At 43.7% G+C, this 22409-nt stretch overlaps 2 protein-coding genes and 1 long non-coding RNA gene across 9 annotated transcripts in view; 1 reads left to right on the top strand and 2 right to left on the bottom strand.

Moving 5' to 3' along the window:
* COPB2 (COPI coat complex subunit beta 2) overlaps window positions 1–22409 on the bottom strand; it is a 460843-nt gene that overhangs the window by 219323 nt on the left and 219111 nt on the right. The gene's annotated exons all lie outside the window — the stretch shown is intronic.
* The window catches only part of NMNAT3 (nicotinamide nucleotide adenylyltransferase 3), a 123771-nt gene that overhangs the window by 27341 nt on the left and 74021 nt on the right, over window positions 1–22409 (bottom strand). Inside the window, exon 2 of one of the 6 annotated variants that reach the window (XM_082740989.1) lies at window positions 375–503. The exons of the other annotated variants lie outside the window; for them this stretch is intronic. Coding sequence (XP_082597115.1) covers window positions 375–420 — 46 coding nt within the window. The 5' untranslated portion in view covers window positions 421–503. The remainder of the gene's footprint in view (window positions 1–374; window positions 504–22409) is intronic. 6 annotated transcript variants of the gene reach the window in all.
* The window catches only part of LOC309869662, an 86446-nt gene that overhangs the window by 26176 nt on the left and 37861 nt on the right, over window positions 1–22409 (top strand). The gene's annotated exons all lie outside the window — the stretch shown is intronic.

Raw genomic sequence — 22409 nt, 5'->3', positions numbered from 1 at the left:
CTTATTAATCACATCAATTCTTTCTACTCTAACGATACTGAAAAGAGACTTTTTAAAAAAGTCTTCAGAACAACTGAAGCTTGATGACTCCTTGATTCTGCACTAATATCCTTGCCCATTTCTTGATACATTTTCAATTTACCTTCATGGTAATTTACACTCAAGGGAACTGTCCAAGATCTGCTAAGGGATTCAATAAAATAGGTCACAGAGTTAAATGCTGTGGTGAAACACAGGGCTTAATTTTATGGATAAAATATAAATTGCTTGGCTGCCTTTTTGCATTATTCGTGTTACGACTAACGATCACTCAGTGAGTGGGAAGGACTCACTAGAAGAGTGAGGAAGCAGTTTTCCTCATTCGATAAGCATACCTGGTGGGGTTGCGGGCTTTGCCCTTGAGGTTAACAGGCGCAGCATTAGGGAAGAGACCTGAGCAGCCTGTCAGCCCACCTCTACCAGCAGGGCTGCTCCTCCAGCTGCGACAGGAACAAGAATTCTTCCTAAGATTGACATGAGGGGGAAGAGGAGGAAGACAGCATGTTAACACCAGCACTTTTCCTGATATTTCTCAAAGCGAGTCTGCCCTGATTGATGTCTTTGTTAAAAAAAATGCATATTCTGGGCTGTACCTGGACCTGCTCTCTGGCAGGGAGGCTTAGAAACTTTGATTCTTCCCAAGCAACCCCGGGTGACTATGAGACTATGAGACACACATGGAGAGCTACCGGGCGGCACTGAGCATAACCTCAGTTATGCAGGATCTTTTATTAACCCAGCACTGGGCTCGGAAGTAAAGAAGGACCGCTTTGCTGTAACGACTAAATGACCTATGAGTATGGAATAAAAGGATAAAGTCAGCTGTATTTCAGGAAAAAAAAAATTTAGTGACAAGAGGAAGGACGTCCTAGGCCGTCGATGTTTGATGGGGTTTAATGCAATTTCACTTTTGAGGTTTGTTTCTAATAATACCCTTCATTTACTTGTTTGATGTATTCATCGGTCAATTCTGATTATGTAAGTTGTAGATGACCTTCTTCCATTTGCCATCTAGGACAGAATTTAGAGTTGCAAAACTAACCGAAAGCTAACCATTCTCACCAAGCACTAAGAAATTAGTCCCTCTGGGGGGAACATATTTCCTAAAAGTTTTATTTTTCTTTTCATTCCAAGAGTTGTTTAGTGTTTCTCTAGTTGTTCTGTGTAATGATTTATAGGCACCTACCAGCAAGCACGACCCCCCCACCCCACAAAGGGTTCAGTGGTCAAGGAAGCTTTGGAAATACCAGGGTAGATGAAGTGAAGGTCTTATTGGAGACTGCAGATCCTTTAGAAGCCCCTAACGTGTGGATGTGCACAGTCACTGTCCAAGAAGGGCACAGAAAGCTCAGGATGTACCAAGTGCATTTAGGTGGCATGGAACCTTCTGCTGGATGGGTATTCAGAGGACCACAGCTCATGAGATACACAGTTAACTCCACTGGCAAGTTATGGCAGAGGGATCAGGCTGCACTGATTTAGGAGAACTGCTCCTAATACCCAGGCCTAGGAAGTGTTTTACAAGTGGAGATATACATTACATCACTTGGGGAGAGCTTCCTCAAATACAGACTTCCCCACCTTGACATCAGGGTTTAAGTACCAATGAGAATTATGGAATCATAGTCTACTTGGTCACCGCCACTGCTACCATCATCAAATCACGATCAGCATTTCTGATGAACACCACAATCCCTACCACTACCACCACGTTGGCAGTGCCACCACCATCATACCAGGACCGATAAGATCCACGTCCTCACCAACACCATACTCGGTCCCATCACCACCACCACCACACCATGAGCAATTAACACCATGGTCATTATTGCACCATGATCTATGCTATTACCACCGCTGCCACTGGGGCAGCCATCACCACCACTGCACCCACTGTGGCCACCATCCTTCTAGTGTTCAGACTGAAGAGGGGACAAACAACAGTGTCCTTATTTCAGGTTGTAGTCAAAGGTCGGAAGGCTGGATATAATTGCACATACTTATTCTGGGTTACTGAGACATCCCAATAAGCATCAAGTGGAACCAGACACGGCGTCACAGTGGAATCTTGGGGCCCACTGTCTAGAGTCTAAACAGGATCTCAAGTCCAAGGCAGGCGTACCTCAATTATCTCTGTGACTATAGTAAAACATGTCACATAGAACTGTCACATCCGCCTATGTGATGGGAAGATTCAGCCGCAATCTGATTTCAGAAACGTGGAAGCCGGACTTGAGCTCGTTCAGGAGCAGTGCTAGCCCCGTGGGGACCACAGAGGGACTTTAAAACCAGCACAAAGGGCGTCTGGGTGGCTCAGTTGGGTAAGCATCTGCCTTCGGCTCAGGTCACAATCCCAGAGTCCTGGGATCGAGCCTCATGCTGGACTCCCTGCTCGTCAGGAATCTGCTTCTCCCTCTCCTCCCCATTTGTGCTCTCTCTTGCGATCTCTCTCTCTCTTAAATAAATAAAATCTTTGAAAAATAATAATAAATAAATAAAACCAGCACAAAATGAGACTTGTTACTGCTCGAGGACCTAGTCTGGGGGTGGGGCAAGGGGCGAGGGGTCACAGCAGAAAAAAACTTAGGGGTATATTACAGTTTACATAATTAAGTTAATTTAAAAAGGTATTTTATGTATGCACTGTTGCATATATCATACATATATACATGTATTATAATGATGATGGTGGAGGGCATGTACTGAGGACTAACGGAGTGTTGAGAACTGAGCTAAAGGCTTTACACATATTACCCCTTTAATGCTTATGACTCCCCTATGGAAGAAGTGTGATTATCAGTCCCATTTTTCTGATGTACAAACTGTGAAGTAGGGGGTTCTTGAGCGAATTAATTGTAGCACTGTGGTAGGAGCCGAGGCATTCTGGTTCCAGGGTCCATGATCTTAGCCAAAATTGGACACTGGTAACACACTGTCTGCATGCTGTCTACACAGATATGCAGTATAATAATATCAGCTGTGCACACGTCAGCCTGCATGGAGTGATTTACGGGAACGTTCAAGGATATTGTTGATTATGCATGATTTGTCTCATGGGCTAATTTCTGAGACGAGATTTAAGTCAACTGAATTCCAACACTGAAAGACCACCAAGTGCGAAGCCATTTGGTGCAAAACATGATGGAGATGACTACCCTCTAGGCCACACTTGCGGCATATATATGCAATGAGCGGCTGCAGTGTGCAGGGCACTGGGCAAGGCCATGCCATTCCTCCTGTCCCTTAGTCCACAGCTTATCTTGCATGAAGTCCCCAACGGACCACCAGAAAAGATAGTGCAAAGAGCTTAAGTTTCCAAGCACTTCACAGACAGCGAAAGAACTGGGCACAGACGGGACGATTCTGAGGGTGGTGCAGACGGTGCCTGCCAAGGGACTGACCCTCCCTCCTCCTCATTCTAGCTCATTCCTTAGACTTACCCATATTAGAAATGATCACTTTGAGAATGTACCTATTGTTAACTCTTAAAAATATATTAATATGTGCACATTTATATCGATAGTCTATATAATACAGATATTCACCTTTGTCTGTTTAGCAAAGAGATGGATCCCTTCAGTATAAGCCGTACCTCCCCCGCCCCTGCAGTGTCTGCAGAGGGGCCAGAACCACAGCTGAGGCTGCTCTGACTCCAGTATTGGGTGGGCAAGGCTGCTGGACTGTGTGTGGAGGTGCCCCCAGCTCCAAAATCCCATGCTCACCCCCTGCTGCTTAGTAAGTGCCAAGGGTGTGTCCGGCTCTGTGCAGAATGTTTATAGGGTTTAGATCCTCACAACAGTCCCAAAAAGGCAGCTGCTATCATGCCCTGGAGGTTGCTCTGCTGGCTTGGCCAAGGTTGTACCAGGCTGGAGATGGCAGTGCTGGGACGTCGATGCACGTGTATTTGGTTTGAAGTTCTGCTTGTCTCTGTGATCTGTCCTTGTTTTAATTATACCCAGGACCTCTTAGATCAAGATTCTTCATCTCTAAAACAGGGTTGGGCGGAAATAATGCTTGTTTGAGGCCTCAGTAACAGAATGCCAAGTAAGAACACTGTAAAGTGTAAGGAGCCATTCAAAGGTACTAGTAGTACTATTATTTTGGTTTCATGGGATACAATTAAACATGAACTTGATTCACTGGTTCGGTAACAATCTCAATATAACCTTTGTAGTTTGATGTATTTCAACTTTTTATTTTGAAATAATTTTTGACTCAACAAAGTTGCAAAGTACTTAGCAAGGACAGTACAAGGACTTCCCACATCCTTCACTCAGCTTCTGCTCACGTTAACATCTCCGAGGATGGTGGCACAACTATCTAAACCAGGAAGTTACCATTCACATCATGCACAAATCTTTTTATCTATCTATCTATCTATCTATTTATTTATTTATATATTTGACAGAGATCACAAGTAGGCAGAGACGCAGACAGAGAGAGAGGAGAAAGCAGGCTCCCCATGGAGCAGAGAGCCCAATGTGGGGCTTGATCCCAGGACCCCAGGATCACGACCAGAGCTGAAGGTAGAGGCTTTAACCCACTGAGCCACCCAGATGCCCCATGATGCACAAATCTTGAGACTATATTCCTAATTCCCCTGAATTGTATTGCTCTGGTCTAGAGTCCAATCCAGGATCCCACATTGCATGTAACTTTCCTGAATCCTATTCTCCTCTAAGTGGGGACAACTCTTCAGTATCTCATGACCTGGATCCTGGAGAAAAGTACTGGCCAGTGTTTTTGGATGGAACATCCATCAGTTTGGTTCGTCTGAGGTTTTCTCTCCATTGGATGGAATTTATGCTCCTCAGCAAGAATACCTCAGAGACGATGTACCCCTTCTCAGTGCATCCTGTCCAGGGTGCCAGCCATTGCTTTGTCTTGGTTCTGGTGGTGCTACCATTGATACTTGGTTGAGGTGATGTCTGCCAGAGTTCTCTACTGTTATGTTACTATCTTCCCCTGTATCTGTAAATAATAAGCATGTTATGGGAAAATACTTTGAGACTACACAAATATCCCATTTCCATCATACTTTTGCCCACTAATTTTAGCAAACATCAATGACACTGGTCTGCAACAACCATTACCATGATGTTCGCCAAACGGCCATATTTTATTTCCAGCATTCCTTCCCCAGCTTTCATTAGAATTCTACCATAAGGAGGAACTGTCCTTTCTGCTGTGTCTATTCATTTATTCATTCAATCATTTATTTATATCCCTATGGACTCACGGATATTTATTTTATTCTGCAGGGTGTAATCCATTATCATTATTTATATTATTCCTCAAATTATCCCAGATTTGCCCAATGGAACATCCTTTAAATTGGCTCTGGTGTCTTTCTGACATGATTCCATCATCTATTAACCACGTTCTTGCTTTCTGGGACCATAAGCTATTCAGGCTCATCTTGTTTGTTCTCTGTCCCAGCTCAGGAATCCCACGTTTCTCCAAAAAGACCAGGCTTTTTTTTTTTTTTTTTTTTAAACTGAACAGTATTTAGAAACCAAGAAGGTGAGTTGTGCTCAATGCTACTGGGGTTTTGTGGTTTCTAGGCATCTCTCAGAAGACAGAAAACTAGTAAATTATACGTTAGACGTTATAATTATATACCGTATAATTATGTAACACAAACACATCGACACCCCCCTCTGTACGTCCTTCTATAAGAATCCCTCCTGTGTAGACATTAAAAACCCTGAGTTCATACTGAACCCTCCAGTTCCAATCCAGCACCACAGGGTTCATTCCAGCTCCCTTATTTTCCTTATTGGAACTTCTCTCTTCAACAGTGAGAAACCAGGCTCTACCGTCCACAACGCATTTGCTTGCTCCTGTTATTTACATAAAGTAGCTTCAAAACTGCTCACCTCCATCCCCGTGGAAAATAGATGCTCTAACTAGAGAACAGTACTTAGGTATCCTTTTTTTTTTTTTTTTTTTTTTTTTGGCTTCAGCCTCCCAGTATCCAGTTAGACTGCTGCTTTCCAGGTTCCTTTCCAAGTTTTTGCTTTCCCACTGCCTCCAGTGGGGCTGTCTACTCCTTTGTAGTAAAGTAAGGCTGTTTGTTACCATTTGTACTTCATCTTCGGTTCCCCTTTCATCCAGGCTGATTTTAATGGTATATTCCGTTACTTTGGTATGTGATTTTGAGTCAGAGAAGGGTCTCTCCTCTCTCGCTCTAACTTTCATCCTGTTCCCATGCCCCCATTCTTTCCACTCTTTTCCTATCCACCTGCTGGAAGGGACCAATCTCATCAGTTTACAGAATCTATTCTTAAATGATTTTTGTCTCCCTAAGATTTATTTTCCCTATCATTATCAGTAATTCATAAATCTCCCCAAGGTCTAATTCTTTCTCGACAAGGTTGTCTTCAAAAATATTTATACAGACACATCTTTCCAATTTGTTTTAATTAATGCCCTTTGCCCTGTTGGGAGTGTTACTTACTGTTTTATCTGATGTTGGCCTGGGTTTTCTGAATGCTCTTTGCATGAGTTCTCTTTATCATCTGCTTAGCAAAGAAGGTAAAGGCTCGTGTCTGACTCTGAATAATCTTTGCTTCCTGTTGGAGGACAAAGATGGTTGCAGGTCCCGGCATATTAACCCTGGAGCTGTGGGAGTTGAGGGTTAGGCCCGACTGGTTGGCATAGCAGCAGCAGCCGGGAGAGACAATAAAGGTCTGCTACAGAGATAGGGTCCCCCATGTCAAGATGGTAAGAGCACTGAGATCTAAGAGATTGGGGCTTTGTCCTTTCCTTGCTGGGGAGGTCTCCTGCAAAATGTTTTACCTCTCCAAGCCTCAAGTTTCCTTATCCTGTGAATGGGAATATTAATATTTGGTCACAGGAACATTTTGCGGATGAAGTGACTCTATTTGAATCCCCCAGTCCTGCACTTAGAACAGGTCCACTGAAGGACAGTGGTCCTTCCTCACTTAACTCCCACCCATTCTTACATTAATACATTGTGGTTTCCATTTTTTTCATATTTTTAAAAAAGATTTTATTTATTTATTTATTTGACATAGATTACAAGTAGACAGAGAGGCAGGTGGAGAGAGAAAGGGGGAAGTAGACTCCCTGCTAGGCAGAAAGCCCGATGTGGGGCTCAATACCAGGACCCTGGGATCATGACCTGAGCCAAAGGCAGAGGCTTCAACCCACTGAACCACCCAGGCACCCACCATTTTAATTAAACTTAAGTTAAACTTTTTATTTTGAGATCATTGTAGATTTATTTTTTTAAAGATTTATTTATTTATTTGAGAGAGACAGCATGCACAAGCAAGTGGGAGTGTAGGGAGAGGGAGAGGGAGAGAGAACCTCAAGCTGACTCTGCACTGAGCTTGGAGCCTGACGCGGGGCTTGATCTCACAACCTGCTGATCATGACCAGAGCCAAAAACGAGAGTTGGATACTTAACTGACTGTGCCACGTAGGTGTCCTGAGGTAACTGTAGATATTTATATGTGGTTTAAGAAATAATACAGAGCGATCCCATCTGCCCTTCATCCAGTCCCCCCCAGTGTAACATCTTGCCCTGTTCCAGTACAGTACAACCAGGACATTGGGATTGGGAGAACGCATCTGTCTTACTCACATTTCATTCATTCTACATGCATTCATTTGAGCATGTGTTTTTAGCTCCCTGAAATTTCATCCCGCCTGTAGGCTGCATTTAACTACCACAGCTGAGCTATGTAGCCGCTCCCTCACCACATTGGTTGCCCTTTATAACCACACCCACTTCCCTCCTCTCAAGCCCTGTCCCCAACCCCTGGCAACCTCTAATATAGTCTCATTCATATAATTTAGTCATTTCAAGAATGTTATATAAATGGAGTCCTATACTATGTAACCTTTTAGGACTGGCATTTTTCCCTCGGCATTACTCCCTGGAGATTCATCAAAGTTGTTGGGTGTATAGTTTCTTTTTATTACTGGATAATATTCTCTAGTATGGATGTATCAAGGTTTAACTGTTCACCCCTTGAAGGACATTTGGGTTTTTCCCAGTGTTTAGCTATTGTCAAGGAAGCTGCAATGAACATTGGTGTACAGGTTTTTGTGTGAAAGAAAGTTTTCCTTTCTCTGGGATAAATGCCCAGAAGTACCTTTGCTGGGTATATGGTAGTTGCCTGTTTAGTTGTAAAAAATTGCTACACTGTTTTCTAGGGTGGTTGGGCCATTTTTACATTCCCCCCAGCAAGTATGAGAGGTCCAGTTTCTCTGCAACCTTGCTAGCACTTGCTGTCATTATTTTTTCTTTTAGGCCATTGCCATGGGTGTGTCACAGTACCTTACTGTGGTTTTAAAGTTGCTTTTTCTAACAGCTAATATTTTAAATATCTTTTCATGTGCTTATCTGCCACATGAATATCTTCTTTGGTGAAATGTTTCTTTGGTGTCTTTTGCCTATTTCCTAACTGGACTGTTGCTGTTTTTATGGTTAAACATTGAGAATTTCTTTATATAAATAGCAGTCCTTTCTTGGATATGTGATTTGCAACTTCAGCTCTTTGAGGAATAAGACAGTTACACTAAATAAGCAAAAAAATAAATAAAAACCATTGATTTTGTACCTTTTGTATCTGACTGGGGGAAGGGGATGGAAAGCCGGGAAGAGGTGTCTTGTAGTTAATGAAGACACAAATAATGGTTCCCATTTCTCATGGAGTCCTTTATGTGCACACTAGTGAGGCAGAATGGAAACCAGAAAAATGTCTGAGGGCCTCAATACAAAGCACATTCACTGGGGAAGGGCTCTTCACCCCTACCCTGGTACAGCCAAGTCCGGTAGGAGAGTACCAGCCATGGAGACCTCCCTCTCAGAGACCCTTCCAGGATCTGTTTCACTGAAGCGACATTTCCAGGCAGACAGATGAAGAAAATGCTGATTTGTTAGTAAATCGGAAAAGTACCTCTTTCTAAAAGACTTGGGAATGTAACACTTGTGTGGCCTCAAGCCCTTGAAGCCTCATATGAGAAAGAGAAAATTATCTTGGCTCAAAACAATTGCCAGAGTAATTCAACATTCTTAAGTCCATCTCCTCCAGAAAAATCTCTTAAATTAGAAATGTGAAAATAAACAGTTTTTCAGGCCAGGCTGGAGAATTGCCCATGAATATATATTAAATCACTCTATTTGATTAATAAACGTCTGTGTGAGCCCAAGATTAAAGCAACACGCTGAGCTTATATAATACTTACTCGTGCTCTCATGGTGTCTCCGGAAGCCCTGAAGACCCAAAACCTGGGCTGTCACTGCCTTAAACAGAATTATTAGAGTTTAATTTCCCCCCTTATCTCAGATTGTCTTGTACCCCCTGATCATGATGCACTGAATCCTCTATTCACTGTGTAATGGAGAATCAAAATTAAAGTCACAGGGGTAAGCACAAGTGATGTGCATCACACTGGACAATGATCAGATATTTGTATTTAACCCAGAAAACTGCTGGTGTAAATGATATTGCAATAAATATGCCTCAATTTAAAATGCAAGTTGCTGAGAGGGAAACCTGGGAGCCATAAAGTACTCTTCCCCTCCTCAAGGTTGTCCAAAGGGAAAAAAAGGACAAGGCTTTCAACTGGGTTGTTATCTTTACGATGCAATTTAATCTGGGATGCCACAAACATGTGGGGCAGGATCGTTAGGAAATAACATCATAAAATATCAAGAAAGGACTAAAGAAAACAGGAGAAACCGTTTTTTGTGGTTTTCTCACCCCTATGCATAGATATGAGAACATGACACTAACCTGTCTGGTCATGGCCACAGGAATGTGAACTGCTTTCAGCCAGCCCTGGGTCAAGGGCTGCTCAGGATGCAAGTGGGGAGACTGAAAGGTGCACTGGATGTGTCATGTGGGCTAGACACGCCACATACATTATCTCGTTGAAGCCTTGTAATAAATAACCTTGCAAAAGTTAGGAGATGTTATTCTCCTGCTGCTGTTGAGCCCCTGCTGCCGTTGAGGACACACAGGTTAAAGGGGGTGGAATAAGCTGCCAAGGTCATGCCTGAGCGAGTGGGATTGCTACCAAGGCTGACTTCAAACCCAGTGCTCTTTCTGTGACCCTGTCGTCCCAGGGAAGGGAGCAGTGTCCCCTCTATGGCTCACTACTCTGCAACGCTTTCTCTTGTGTGTTGTGGCATCTGAGGGAAAGCAGAAATAGAGATGAGAATCTGAGGACCCAGAGCCAAGTCAGGGCCGAGTGTGGCTGAGTGGCAAGCAGGGCTGGAAGGAGTGTGCGTGCTAGACAGGCTGCCAGGCACAGGTACGGCCTCCTGGATCCTGCCGAGGCTGGGGCAGAGATTTGGCTGATAGCAGACATGCGCTCATTTCTGCTCCATGTGTCTAGAAAACTAGTGTTCTTCCTTCTGGAGGCATCCATTTCGTCAATTATAGAAGCACAAAGGATAAACTCTGGACTATAGTTTGGGACCCTGAATTCAGGGGAACTCTGGGAATAGAGCCTACAATTTAGTTTCTGAGTGCTCAAAGCCAGCAAGAGTTCACTGAGTAGTCACTTCCCTATTCGGTAGTTTCCAGACAAGCAGGCAGGTAATAGCCAATGAAGGAAAACCTTATCCAGGCATCCGACAGGGTCTCACGGTGAGGTGGGAAATGCACCCGGGGCCAGCTTGCTGCCAGGAGTTGTTGTACGGGGCTGCGCACCTGCCCCAGGTTTGATTCCTGCTGGTCCTGCAGATGGTGGCCTGAACGCTCTGTCAACAGTCCTGGCACTAGACGGCGGTCTGAGCTACCCAAGTGCAGGGAACTTGGGGCGTTCCAGCAGTCGCTGTACCAGAGGTTCTCTGGGGGAATCCCTGTGCCAAGTTTCCCTCCGTGGCTGACACTTCAGCTATTAGACATCCACTGACCACCTGGGAGAGATCTGAATGAGTCCCTTCATCTTAAAGTCCACCTTCCCTACCTGGCATTTCAGACTCCAAGGTCAAGCCCCGACCGCTTCCCCACTTCCAGCCGGACCACCCAGACTTTCTGCTCTCACCGAATCTGGGTTTGAGACTTGTCATTCCTGAGGCCTTGCACAAGCCTGCCGCTGCGTCTCTGCAGCACCGGGAGGAGAGAACACTAGCCTTGGGGGCTGAGGCCTGGGTTCAGGCTCCAGCTCCCTATGTAGGAGCTGTGGCACTGACAACCTCTCCAAGCCTCAGTTGCCCTGTCTTGCTAGGGAGGGATAACATGACCCCCTGCATTCTAGTCCTTGTACTCCCACAGTCTCCTTTCATCATGACACCCAAAACTTCCTGTTACTCTGGTGCTTCTTCTCATCCCAGCTTCCCTGGCTTGTCCAATGAGATTCCCATGTTCTCAGGAGTAGGACTCAAAGTACCTCCATCTTTGGAAAATCCTTCTGTACTTGGAGGTTTGCACGTTATAAGGCTCCTCTACCTAGTGGTCATTTTCCCAAGCTTCTTTACTTTGCTGCCCTGACTCAGCTGCCCCCTCTACTCTGCGCTCCATAACAGCACATTCCCCAGCATCTCCTCCCCTGTACCTCCACCCACCTCTTGTAGCTTCTGTCTACCAGTGTGTAACACCATGGTCATATCAGCACATTGAGATCCTCTCCATCTATAGTCTGGCCGTAACTGGGATGCCGTTTCCAAGTTCTAACACTACTGGCTCCCTGTCCCTCATTAGCAAACTGTTCTCCATGCCCTGAAGCCCTGTGTGGGTTCCTTTGTGCACTGGGCCATGTTATCCCCAAGACAGCTAGTCACCAATCCATCGCTTCAGCTCTCGACAGACACATGTTCCACCCTCTCTGATAAAACTGTGCACCCCCCTTGCTAGGCTCTCCAGTCACTCTTGAGCCTGCCCTGCCCACCTCCCCTCTTCTTTTGCACCTCACTTTCGATCACCTGGGATCTCAGGTCAGCCCTTTCAAGGATGCTCATGGCAATACCCAGAGCCCCGTGCCCCTGCATACCTCCACTACACCCAGCTAACAAATTCCTTCCCGGATTGAACCCAGCTACCCTCTTTTTCTGTGGTTGTCTGAGAGTAACCAAAACCACTGGGAGAAGCCATCCCTGAGGCCTCTCGCAGTGCTGAGTCCAATGGACTAGCCACACGCCCTCCACAAAGGTGAGATTCTGGCCCAGGTGGTCTCCTATCACACAGCCGCCATCTTCCCTCCTCAAGCCTCTGAACTCCCAGCAGCTGTCACTTTCAGCTGGGGGCCATGCCACCTATCTTGGAAGGGAAGAGAAGCCACACAGGGAAGTGTCCCCATCTCTACCTTTGTCCTGCCTGTTTGACCCCCAGTTAACAACAGCCACAGCCTAGGGCCAGTCCATCTACTTGGGCTTAGGTTTCTAGTCCCTCCTTATCCCATAGGACCACCACCAGAGGGGCCGAAAATCAGTCAACTGCAGCCTGAATCTGCCCGTGGCAGGCATGTCCTGCTTGGTCCACAGAGGGTTAATTATTTTTATATTCGATGAGCCAGTATTTAATATTTTAGAGGTTTGTTTAAAAAAACTTTTAATTTCGATAGAATTTCAGGCTTAAGGAGAAATAGCAAGAATATTACAAAGAATTTTCATATACACATCACCCAGATTTCCCAATGGTAATATTTACCACACGTGCTTTAGCCTTCTCTCTCTCTTGCCAAATACACACACACACATTTTTTTTCTGAACCAGATGAGTAAACTGTAGATGTGATGTCCCTGTGTTCCTAAATATTTTAGTATGTTTTCTTTTAACAAAACATTCTTTTACATTTATATGTAAATATATACACATATATTTATACATATATAAATATATATATATATTCTTTTACATTTATACATTTAAATGCTACAATAACACGAATCACGAAGTTAACATTGATGCAGTACTGTTCTTTAACTTACAGACCTAATTCCTATTTCACCAAACTTCCACTGATGTCTTTTATAGTAATAATCAACCCACAATCAGTAGACTGCATTCAGTTGTCATCTCTTTAGCTCTTCCTGCATTTAGAATAGCCCTTCGGTCTGCTTTTCACGACACTGACATTTTATACAGGCTAATTATTTGGCAGCCTATCTCTTACCCTAGCTTTGTGTGTGTGACGTGCATGTGGGGCATGCACTCCTGGTGGGCACAACGCAGTGGCGATGGGGCGCCCTTCCCAGCACATCAGGTCTGGAAACACCTGTGTCTTTATGTTCCCTCCCATCGAGGTCAGCGTGGATCCGTTGGTTAAGGCAGTGTCTGCTGCATTCCTCTGCGATAAAGTTAGGATTTCCTCTTTTCTGATCAGTAAGTCTATGTCAGGAGTTACTTTGTGAGTATGTAAATATCTTACGTCAACCCATTCGTTTTAGAACCCGTGAACGATTCTTACTTCAATCCATTATCACATGGTTGCCAAATCGTGATTTTCTAGCTCTATCATTCCTTCTACATTTATTAGTCAGCATTCCGCTGTAAGAAAGAGCTATCTTGTCTCTTCCTTTATCTGTCTGTTCGTTTAACTAACTTAGTTGATTTATATCAGTTTAGATTAATGGACTGGTACTTTACTCAATGAGTGATAACCCTTTACTTATTTATTTTTATGCTCAAATTGTCCTAGATTTTATCAGTGGTAACCCCATCAAGCTGGTTCCTATATGCTTCTGCTATGTTCCCATTATGTGAGCAATTTTTTTTTTTTTTTTTGGCTCCTTAAGTTACTCAAGTTCAGCTTATACTTTCCCTGCCCCCTCCCCAGAATCAACCATTTTTTTCCAAAGAGCCCTTTGGCGGATAGGATTGTATTTAGAAACCAAGATTAGAATGGTAGGTTGTACTATTTTCTTGGGATATTATTATTTCTAGACCCTCTCAGCAGACAAGGATAAAATAAAATGTATGTGTGTCTGCATACACACTGACAGAAATGTCTGTCTGTCTGTTCAACTATCTTTTCTCTCCGTGAACGCCTCACACCGATACCTTCAATTCCCACGTCCCATCCCTAGATATTTCTATGTTCCCTCTGTCACTCAGTCTTGCAACAGTGAGAAGCCTGACTTTGATTATCCACTAGATTTTATCACTTAGTCCTAGTATACAAAGGAAGTGGTTTCAGAATTGACAGCCCAAGAATCTGGAAAAAGAACCCTATTTATTAGAGTTGAATATTCACTTACACTTGAATCCTTAGTTTCCCCTATTTTATAATCACAAACAATGCAGCAATCAATAATCTTTTACAGGGGCGCCTGGGTGGCTCAGTGGGTTAAAGCCTCTGCCTTCAGTTCAGGTCATGATCTCAGGGTCCTGGGATCGAGCTCCGCATTGGGCTCCCTGCTCACTAGGAAGCCTGCTTCCCCTTCTCTCTCTCTCTCTCTCTGACGGCTGCTCTGACTCCTTATGATCTCTGTCTCTCTGTCAAATAAATAAATAAAATCTTAAAAAAAAATCTTTTACATATGAACATTCCTATTTGCAGCTTCCCCTATGAATTCAGAAGGTATGGCTATTCCCCTCTTCGCACAGGGCACACGTGCTCCCCCGGGGCTGCTAGTCTGCTTGCTTTTCCTCCTTGCTCTTGTACATTTAAACCCCACCTCGCCTGGAGCAGGCCATTCCCAAGACCGTGTCCACTAACATCTCCAGTTCTCTTCTCTCATCCTCTCCAATCCAGCTGGCAATCAATGCTACTATTGCAGTAAAAGCATTCTCACAGAAAAGTCACTCTGAACCCCACAGATGTGATTTTGTACTTTCCAACCAATAAGACCTCTTTGTAGCATGAAGTGTGGTGACCCTTCTTCGCTCCTGTCTTCTGGGATAGAGACTGCTCTGGTTCCCTCCTATTTCTCAGCCTCCTTAGACACCCTTGCAAACCATCATCCTCCTTGGTGGGGTTGCAAAATGCTGCAGCCCCACGGGACTTCTCTCCCTTTGTAACTCTCCCCCGCTCCTGGAACTCAGTTACCCCTATGGACATCTGCCTGTTTTATCTACAAGGGATTGGCCAATGTCCATCTCCAGGCCTGTCTTCTCTAATCACCACCTTCCCACAGATGTTTAGCTGTCTCTCCTCTCAGCATGTCTGAAGCTGAACTTGTCCCTTGCCCACGTCTGGCCCACAGCTAGGACTCTCTCCTCCTCAGGGAGTGGCGCACTTTCCCCATCAGATCCAAACCATTATCAGGTCAGCTTTACCTTCTAGCTACCTTCCACATCTGTCACCTGCTCTTCATGGCTTTCCATGTCACCCTCTTATCAAAAGAATTGTTTCAGGTGCCACTTAACTGTCTTCCCTCCATCCCCTCCTTGATGTGTGCATTAGAGGAAGGTAAGGTAGGGAAGGGAAATGCATATCGTCTCACAGCCCTTAGGATGAAAAACACATTCCTTAACAATGACCAGCAAGGCCCTCATGGTTTGCCCCTTCTTTTTCTCTCCCTTGTCTCGCCTCCCACAATACTCCCCTTTGCTTCCTGCTTCGCAGTCATCACAACCTCTTCAGTCCTTGGTAACCATGTTCTCTTCCACCTCAGGGCCTTTGCACGTACAACTTTTCCATGCCGAGAATGCCCCGCATCCTCTGATCCCCAGCCAGTCTCACTCTTGACTTTAAAAAATGCCTCATTATTCTTCTCTAGCTCAGCTCTTCCATTCCCAGAAACACTCTCCCTGGATTCTATGTTGAACTGCCTCACTGTTCACACTGAGAGCATCAGCGCTTCTCCTCACTCCTCTGAGTAATTTCATGTCTGTGGGATTTGATTAATGTCTGCCTCCCTGTTAGGGACTGAATGCTTCTAACACCTCCCTCTCTCCAATTCCTGTGTTGAGACCAGAAATCCTGCCCCAACGGGGTATTAGGAGGCGGAGCCTTTGGGTGGTGACTGGGGTTAGATAAGGTCAGGGGAGGGGGGGAGCTCTCATGAATGAGAAGAGTGTTCTTCTAACAGTTACAGGAGAGCCTGCTTCCTCTCTCTGTTGTCTACCCTGTACCCGTATGATGAGAGGTCAGCAGTTTGCAACCTGAAGAGGTTCTCACCAGAACCTAACCCTGCTGAAACCCTGATCTCACACTTCCAACTTTTAGAATAATAGAAATTAACATACCTGCTTTGCTTCCAAACCACCCCAGGAACATCTACAGTGCTTTTGCTCACAGCTGTCTGATGACCAAGGCACCCCGCCCCCTGGAGCACAGAAACCAGTCTGCTCCCATGTGGTCCCTGCATCCAGCACAGTTCCCAGCACAGGGAGGGGCTTGAGAAGAAACATGTGGAATGAAGGAGGTGGGATGGTGTGGTGGTTACAGGCCCAGACTGGAGGGCAGACTGGCTCTATCCCTTACTGGCTGTGTGACCTTGGGCAAGTGACTCAATCTCCCTGAGCCTCAGCTGCCTCATCTGTAAAACAGGGAGAGTAACAGTACCTGCCTTGTAAGGTTGTAATGAAGGTTAAAAGAGTTCATGTAATGCACTTACCACCTGGCAAGTAGTAAGGAAGACACGTTTGTTAAATACATAAAACAGGTGAACGGTTGCTAAATGAGTAAGTATTAATTAAACTGGAAGAAACTTTGATCTGAAAGAAAAAAGATATATAAGTGACTGTTGTTGAAATATAGGCCAATGGCCAAATCATACTGCCTAGAAATAAACACTCTAAGTAACAGAAAACAGGATTTAAATTAAATTCAAACTCCATTAGTAAGTTTGTAACTATGTGTTGGGAAAACAAGAAAGTACAACTGGGAATATATTCAACAACTCAAAAGAAATGCAGGCTCGAATTCTTAATATATTCAATGAATGCTGTAGGTATGTCTGATGTTGTTCACTAGTCATATGTTGGGCTGAATCATTTGTTAAAAATCAGCACACTAAGAATAAAAATCCCAAATGAACTTTTAAAAACCACCCACATCCAATACACAAACTCATCCATCAAGGCTTTGAGAACTTTCTCTGTGAGAGCTCCAAACAGCATTCAGTGCAAAGTAAGAAAAGCCTATCATCAGAGGACCACACTATAAAATAAGGACATCCACCAACGGCCTCGCACATTCATACCAGCCCTTATCTTATTCCCATTCTTTCAAGTGAAGGAGTGTTGAAAAAAAATAGCTGCTTCAACATTTTCTCCTTTGAGCTCCTATGACTGTCGTATTCACAATGAAAACCTACAGAGCTAAGTTTCATCTCATGTATAATTTTTTCACTGTGTGTGTGTGGGTGTTATCACAGAACCAGAGATCATTAAAATTTTGATATACTGGCCTCTGTCAGCTTGTAGGGTCTTGTTGTTTTGGGAGAAACAGTTAGAAGGAACAAAAGGAAGGACAGTTGCAGCCTGGAGAAGGGATGCTTGTGAAAGGGGAAAGACCTCCTGTGGCAAATTAGGGAGACACTGTTCATTTCTCTGTAAAGGTACTCAACAAATGCTTTAGCTGGTTTAATTCAATTTATATGCATGCAGGATCAAATTACAATTGTGAGATGTCTTAGGGAAAATACACTAACAGAAGGAAGATTCACTTTTCTTCCTGAAAAAACAAAATCAGCAGTGGGGCCAGATTTTCATCCAGCTTTAATTGTGAGCTGATCCTGGTTGGCAGAAAAGGTACTGCTTAAATATTTGTTCCTGGAGAGATGAAGGGGGGTTGGGTTGTGACTTGGTGCACAGATCTGTGGGCCTTTGAGGCTGCTGCTGGTGACTGGGGTATGGGGAGGAGATGATGCTTGACCAAATGGAGAAAGGAAATCCACACCACATAACTCTCATGGTGGCAGTAAAGTTCGCTTCTCCATGACCTGGTCCTCCCGACTCTTTCAGCCTCATCTCTCTCCCATATGCTGGAACGACATGCTCTTCCACCTCTGTTTACCCATGCTGCTTTCTCTATCCATCGTGCCTGGCTAAATCTCTCACATTCCTCAAGCCTTGGGTGTCACCTCCTCAAGAAGCTTCCCCCAACTGTCCAAGGGAGGCAGACAGTCAAATCCCACAGAGGTAGAATTCCTCAGGTGACCTATGGTACTCATGCCTTCCTGTTGGGCAGGGGATACAATTTAATCAACTGTATTCCCAGCAACAGTACTTGGCCAGGGGAAGATGCAGTAAATAAATACCTGTAGGATGTTGAAAGGTGTCAACCCAATATCTAACATTCCAAGACACAAGCAGGGGAATCTGTTCTGGACTTCCAAAAATGACCAAGTACTTTGCATAGAAGAATGATTGAGAATAAAGGCAAGAAAGTGCATGAGTCATTCATGACCAAGGGCCTTCCAACTACTAATACCCCAAATGATGGGAATCATACGTACTATAAATATATGATATATCATGATTGATTATCCATGCATTCTGTGGTTACCATGATCTTTGGAGATCAGGAACAATCTGATACCTTGCAGGGCCATCCCAGAGCCTTCCCATGCAGCAAAATGAGCGTCTGCAACTACATTATGGGATGCATATGTCCCCCAAATAGTTCAGGTGTGGTTAGCCATCTGTGAAGTGCACACTCTACAATGCATACCACATACTCTATCCTGATAAAGCTCACAGCAAAGACAATGTCATGAGGCCTGGGCATTTCTGATGAGTCAGGGTTGGCAGGACAAAGCACTTAGTGGCTAAGAGTCAAGCAGATGTTTATATCAAGTCCAGGGTATATATCCTGAAAAGATTATTCCACACAGTGTATTAAGATTTATAGGGAAATAAATTTCTTCTTCTCCCAAATAGAAATGTTCTTTGTTCCCCCCAACATACTTTCTTTAGGATAAATTTTGTGAAGTGGAATTGCTAGACCAAGAGTATATACTTTCTTTCTAAGAGATAAGGACGCTTTTTATTTTAACACAACAGCCATTACTGTTGAACCAGTAATTTCTTCAATACATCTACTATTCAGTCAGTTGGTCTTCAGATTTTCCCAACTCTCGCATGAATATCATTTTATAGTTGATTTGAATCAAGATTCAAATAGGGTCCATCCATGCTATTGTTTTATGTGTGTCTTAAATCTCTTGAATTATAGTTTTCAATTCTTCTTTCTTTCTATTTATTTGTTAAAGAAATAGGTTATGTCCTACAGAATTTATCACGTTTTATATATAACTGAAGTAACCTTGTGGAATTTTTTCTTTGTTTGGTAATTGAGGTATAATTAACATACAATAAACCAAACATATTTCAATGGTATAATTTAGTAAGGTTTGACATGTATGCAGCCATGAAACCAACACCACAATCAAGATAACGAACATAGCATCAGTCACCCAATGTTTCCTTGTGTCATTTTGTAATCCTTCCTTCCCACCCCATGGCAATCCCCTAACCCCAAATACTAATCTGTTTGCTGTTACCATAGATTAGCTTGTAATTTCCAGAATTTTATAAACAGAATACATAATGTATGTACTCTTTTTAGGTCTGGCTTCTTTCACTCAGCATAATTATTGTGAGATTCATCTGTGGTTTGGGTTCATTCTTTTTTGTTGTTGAGTACTATTCCACTGTGTGAATAAACCACTATCTCTTTACAAGTATATGACAAGAGAAAAAATATATATATAAGCAAATAAAGAAAGAACCTCGTCAAAAAGAACCACAAGTGTAAAATTTATATGCTATCAGGACAAACACAAAAAACATAGAAACACTGGTGGAAGAAGATGGGAGAGTTCTTATAAATTCTCAGTGTGTGCGAGGAAGGTTGTTTTGATTCTTCCTGGATGTATCTTGATATCTTTGTTAAAGGACTCAACTTTCCTAAGATAAAGGGGATTAAAAATTGGTTTACCTATAGGGGTAGTATTGATTGGGGAAAGGGGATTACTTTAAAGTTTAACTCTATATGAATATTAGAGGATAAAAATAAAAAGGAATAAACTAGACTAAACTAAGCTAAAATTTAAAAAAAGGAATTCAAAAAATAAAAATGCAAAAGAAAAACATAGGTGTATGTATCAAAAAGTTCAGGTTAGAAAGGTATTATGGAATTTGATGTACTGTACAGCTCACTGTGATGGTAAATAGGTTAAAAAAATTACCTATGTGTAAAAAAAAAAAAAAAAATGAACCGGAATAGTGGGAACGAGTGAACAATACAAGTTTTCCTATGAAATAGTGGTTGTTCTCTTGTAGTCCTTTTTTTCTCTCTCTCTCTCTCTTTTTTTTTTTTTCTTTCTTGGTTTGTTTTCTGGGGGAGGGGCCTGCCACGTGGGTTCTCAGTCAATGTTTCCTGAGTTAAGTCCTCCCGCTCCCCCTCCCCTCAAGGGGTGGGCTCTGAGGAAACTGGTTTTTTTCAGGCTTTTGTTCTCTGGCAGTTTTCATGCTTGTTCACTTTTTTTTCCTCTCACCTTGACCACCTTTGATGGTTTTTGTAGTTTTAGAGGAAAACAAACCGCACCCTGATCTCCCTCTCAGAGATAAGCCTCAGTCTGGGTGCAGAGCCTAAATAAGTTCCCCCTTGGCCGCTGGCAGAGCAGGTTCAAGTTGCAGACCCTGGGGGCGCAGGATCTTTTGCTTGTACCCAAAGCCAAGGCAGTGGCAGCTGTCTGGGAGCTCCCGACCGCCAGAGAGGTTCCAAGCAGCGATCGCAGATTTTGCCGCTGGCCCGGGCTGGGAGTGCCCGGCTTGCGCGCACCTCTTTCAGAGGCGGCTATGGATTGCGCGCACATTTCAGGCACTGAGAACGGGGTGCTGGTCTGTAAGCACCAGGCTGGGCTTTGGCGCACCTCTGTCAGGGGAGAGTTTAGGGCGCGGGGCTTAGGCTTTGAAACAATGGCGCGGGTCAAAGAGCGCTGGCCGGGCCTTTGTAACTCAGGGGAGCATGAGGGATGTGCCCGCGTATCTCAAGCTTTGTGGTAGGGCTCGCGCGTTCTGCCGACCGGCGTGGCTCCCATCCCCTCACAGGAGCTAGAGCCCACGCATTCTCGGGCGCGCTGGCGGCTTGCACCGGGGAGGCTGTCCTGGGACCAGGGACTTAAGCCCCTGTCCCTAGCCGCCCTGATTCCCACAACCCCCCCCCCCCCCCCCCCGCGATCCTTTGCTCTTTTGGAGTGCTTTCAACCAGTCTCCAAGTTAACGCTGGTCCCCAGATGCAGGGCACTCTCGCTCGTATTGGGGTATTACTCTCCAACTAGTCGCCTCTGGTGGCTCCTTCCCCCTTTTGTTTATCTTCCTATATCAGTCCGCGGTTCCCACTCTGCTTTACCTGCCCACTGGCGTCTTCTGCCCCTGTAGAGATCCAGATGCATATAATTCTGATCTCACGCTGATTTCATGGGTGATCGGAGTTCTTTGGTAGGTAATCAGCTCACTTTGGGGTACTGGCTGAAAAGGCGCCTCCTCTTACTCCCCCACCATCTTCTCCCCCCAAACCACCATCTCTTTATTCACACATTGACAGAAGCCTGGATTGTCTGTAGTTTGGGGCTATCATAATTAAAGCTGCTCTGAACTTTTGTGCATGAGTGTATGCTTTAATTTCTTTTGGGTAAATATCTAGGAATGGAATAGCTGAATCATATGATAGGTAAACATTTAACTTGTAAGAAATTTTCAAGCTGTTTTTCACAAGCTGTTGCATAGTCATGTTCCTACCAGTAGTATCTGAGACTTTCAATTGCTCCATGTCTTTGACCATAGTTCTAGGTTGGTCTTTTCAAGTTCAGTCATTCTAATGTGGGTGCCATACTCACTGTGATCTTAATCTACACTTCTTTTATTTAACTGAGCATCTCTCCATGTGCTGATCTGCCATCCCTATATCTTCTTTGGTGAAGAGTCTGTTTGAATATTTTGCCCTCTTTTTTAAAAATTGTGTTTTTTAAATTACTGAATTAAAAGATCTTTATATATTGTGGACAAAATCCTTTTATCAGGTACAGGGTTTGCAAATCTTTTCTCCCAGTCCATGGCTTATCTTTTCATTCCTGTAGTGTTTTTTTAAGAACAGAAACTTTTAGTTTCAATGAAGTTTAATTTGTCCATTTTCTTTTCTATTTTCGATTATGCTTTTTGTGGTGTTTTATCTGAGAATTCTTAACCTAAGAGCACAAGACTTTCTCCTATGTTTTCTTCTAGAAATTTTATAATTTTAGGACTTATATTAAAGTTTGATACATTTTAAGTTAGTTTTTGAGGTGTGAGCTATGGATTGAAGTGCCCCCCTCCTTTTTTTGCTTATTATGGATATCCAATTATTTCAGCACCATTTTTTGAAAAGGCTATCCTTTCTCTTCTGCATTGCTTTTAATTTCTCCTTTTTATTTTTCCTGCCTTACTGCTTTGGCTACAACCGCCAGCACAATGTTGAATAGAATTTCCATTCCTAATATGCTGCTTTGTATT

Source organism: Mustela nivalis, assembly GCF_964662115.1.
Source record: "Mustela nivalis genome assembly, chromosome: 1".
NCBI classification, from domain to species: Eukaryota; Metazoa; Chordata; class Mammalia; order Carnivora; family Mustelidae; genus Mustela; species Mustela nivalis.
This window is presented reverse-complemented; position numbering and strand designations above follow the sequence as displayed.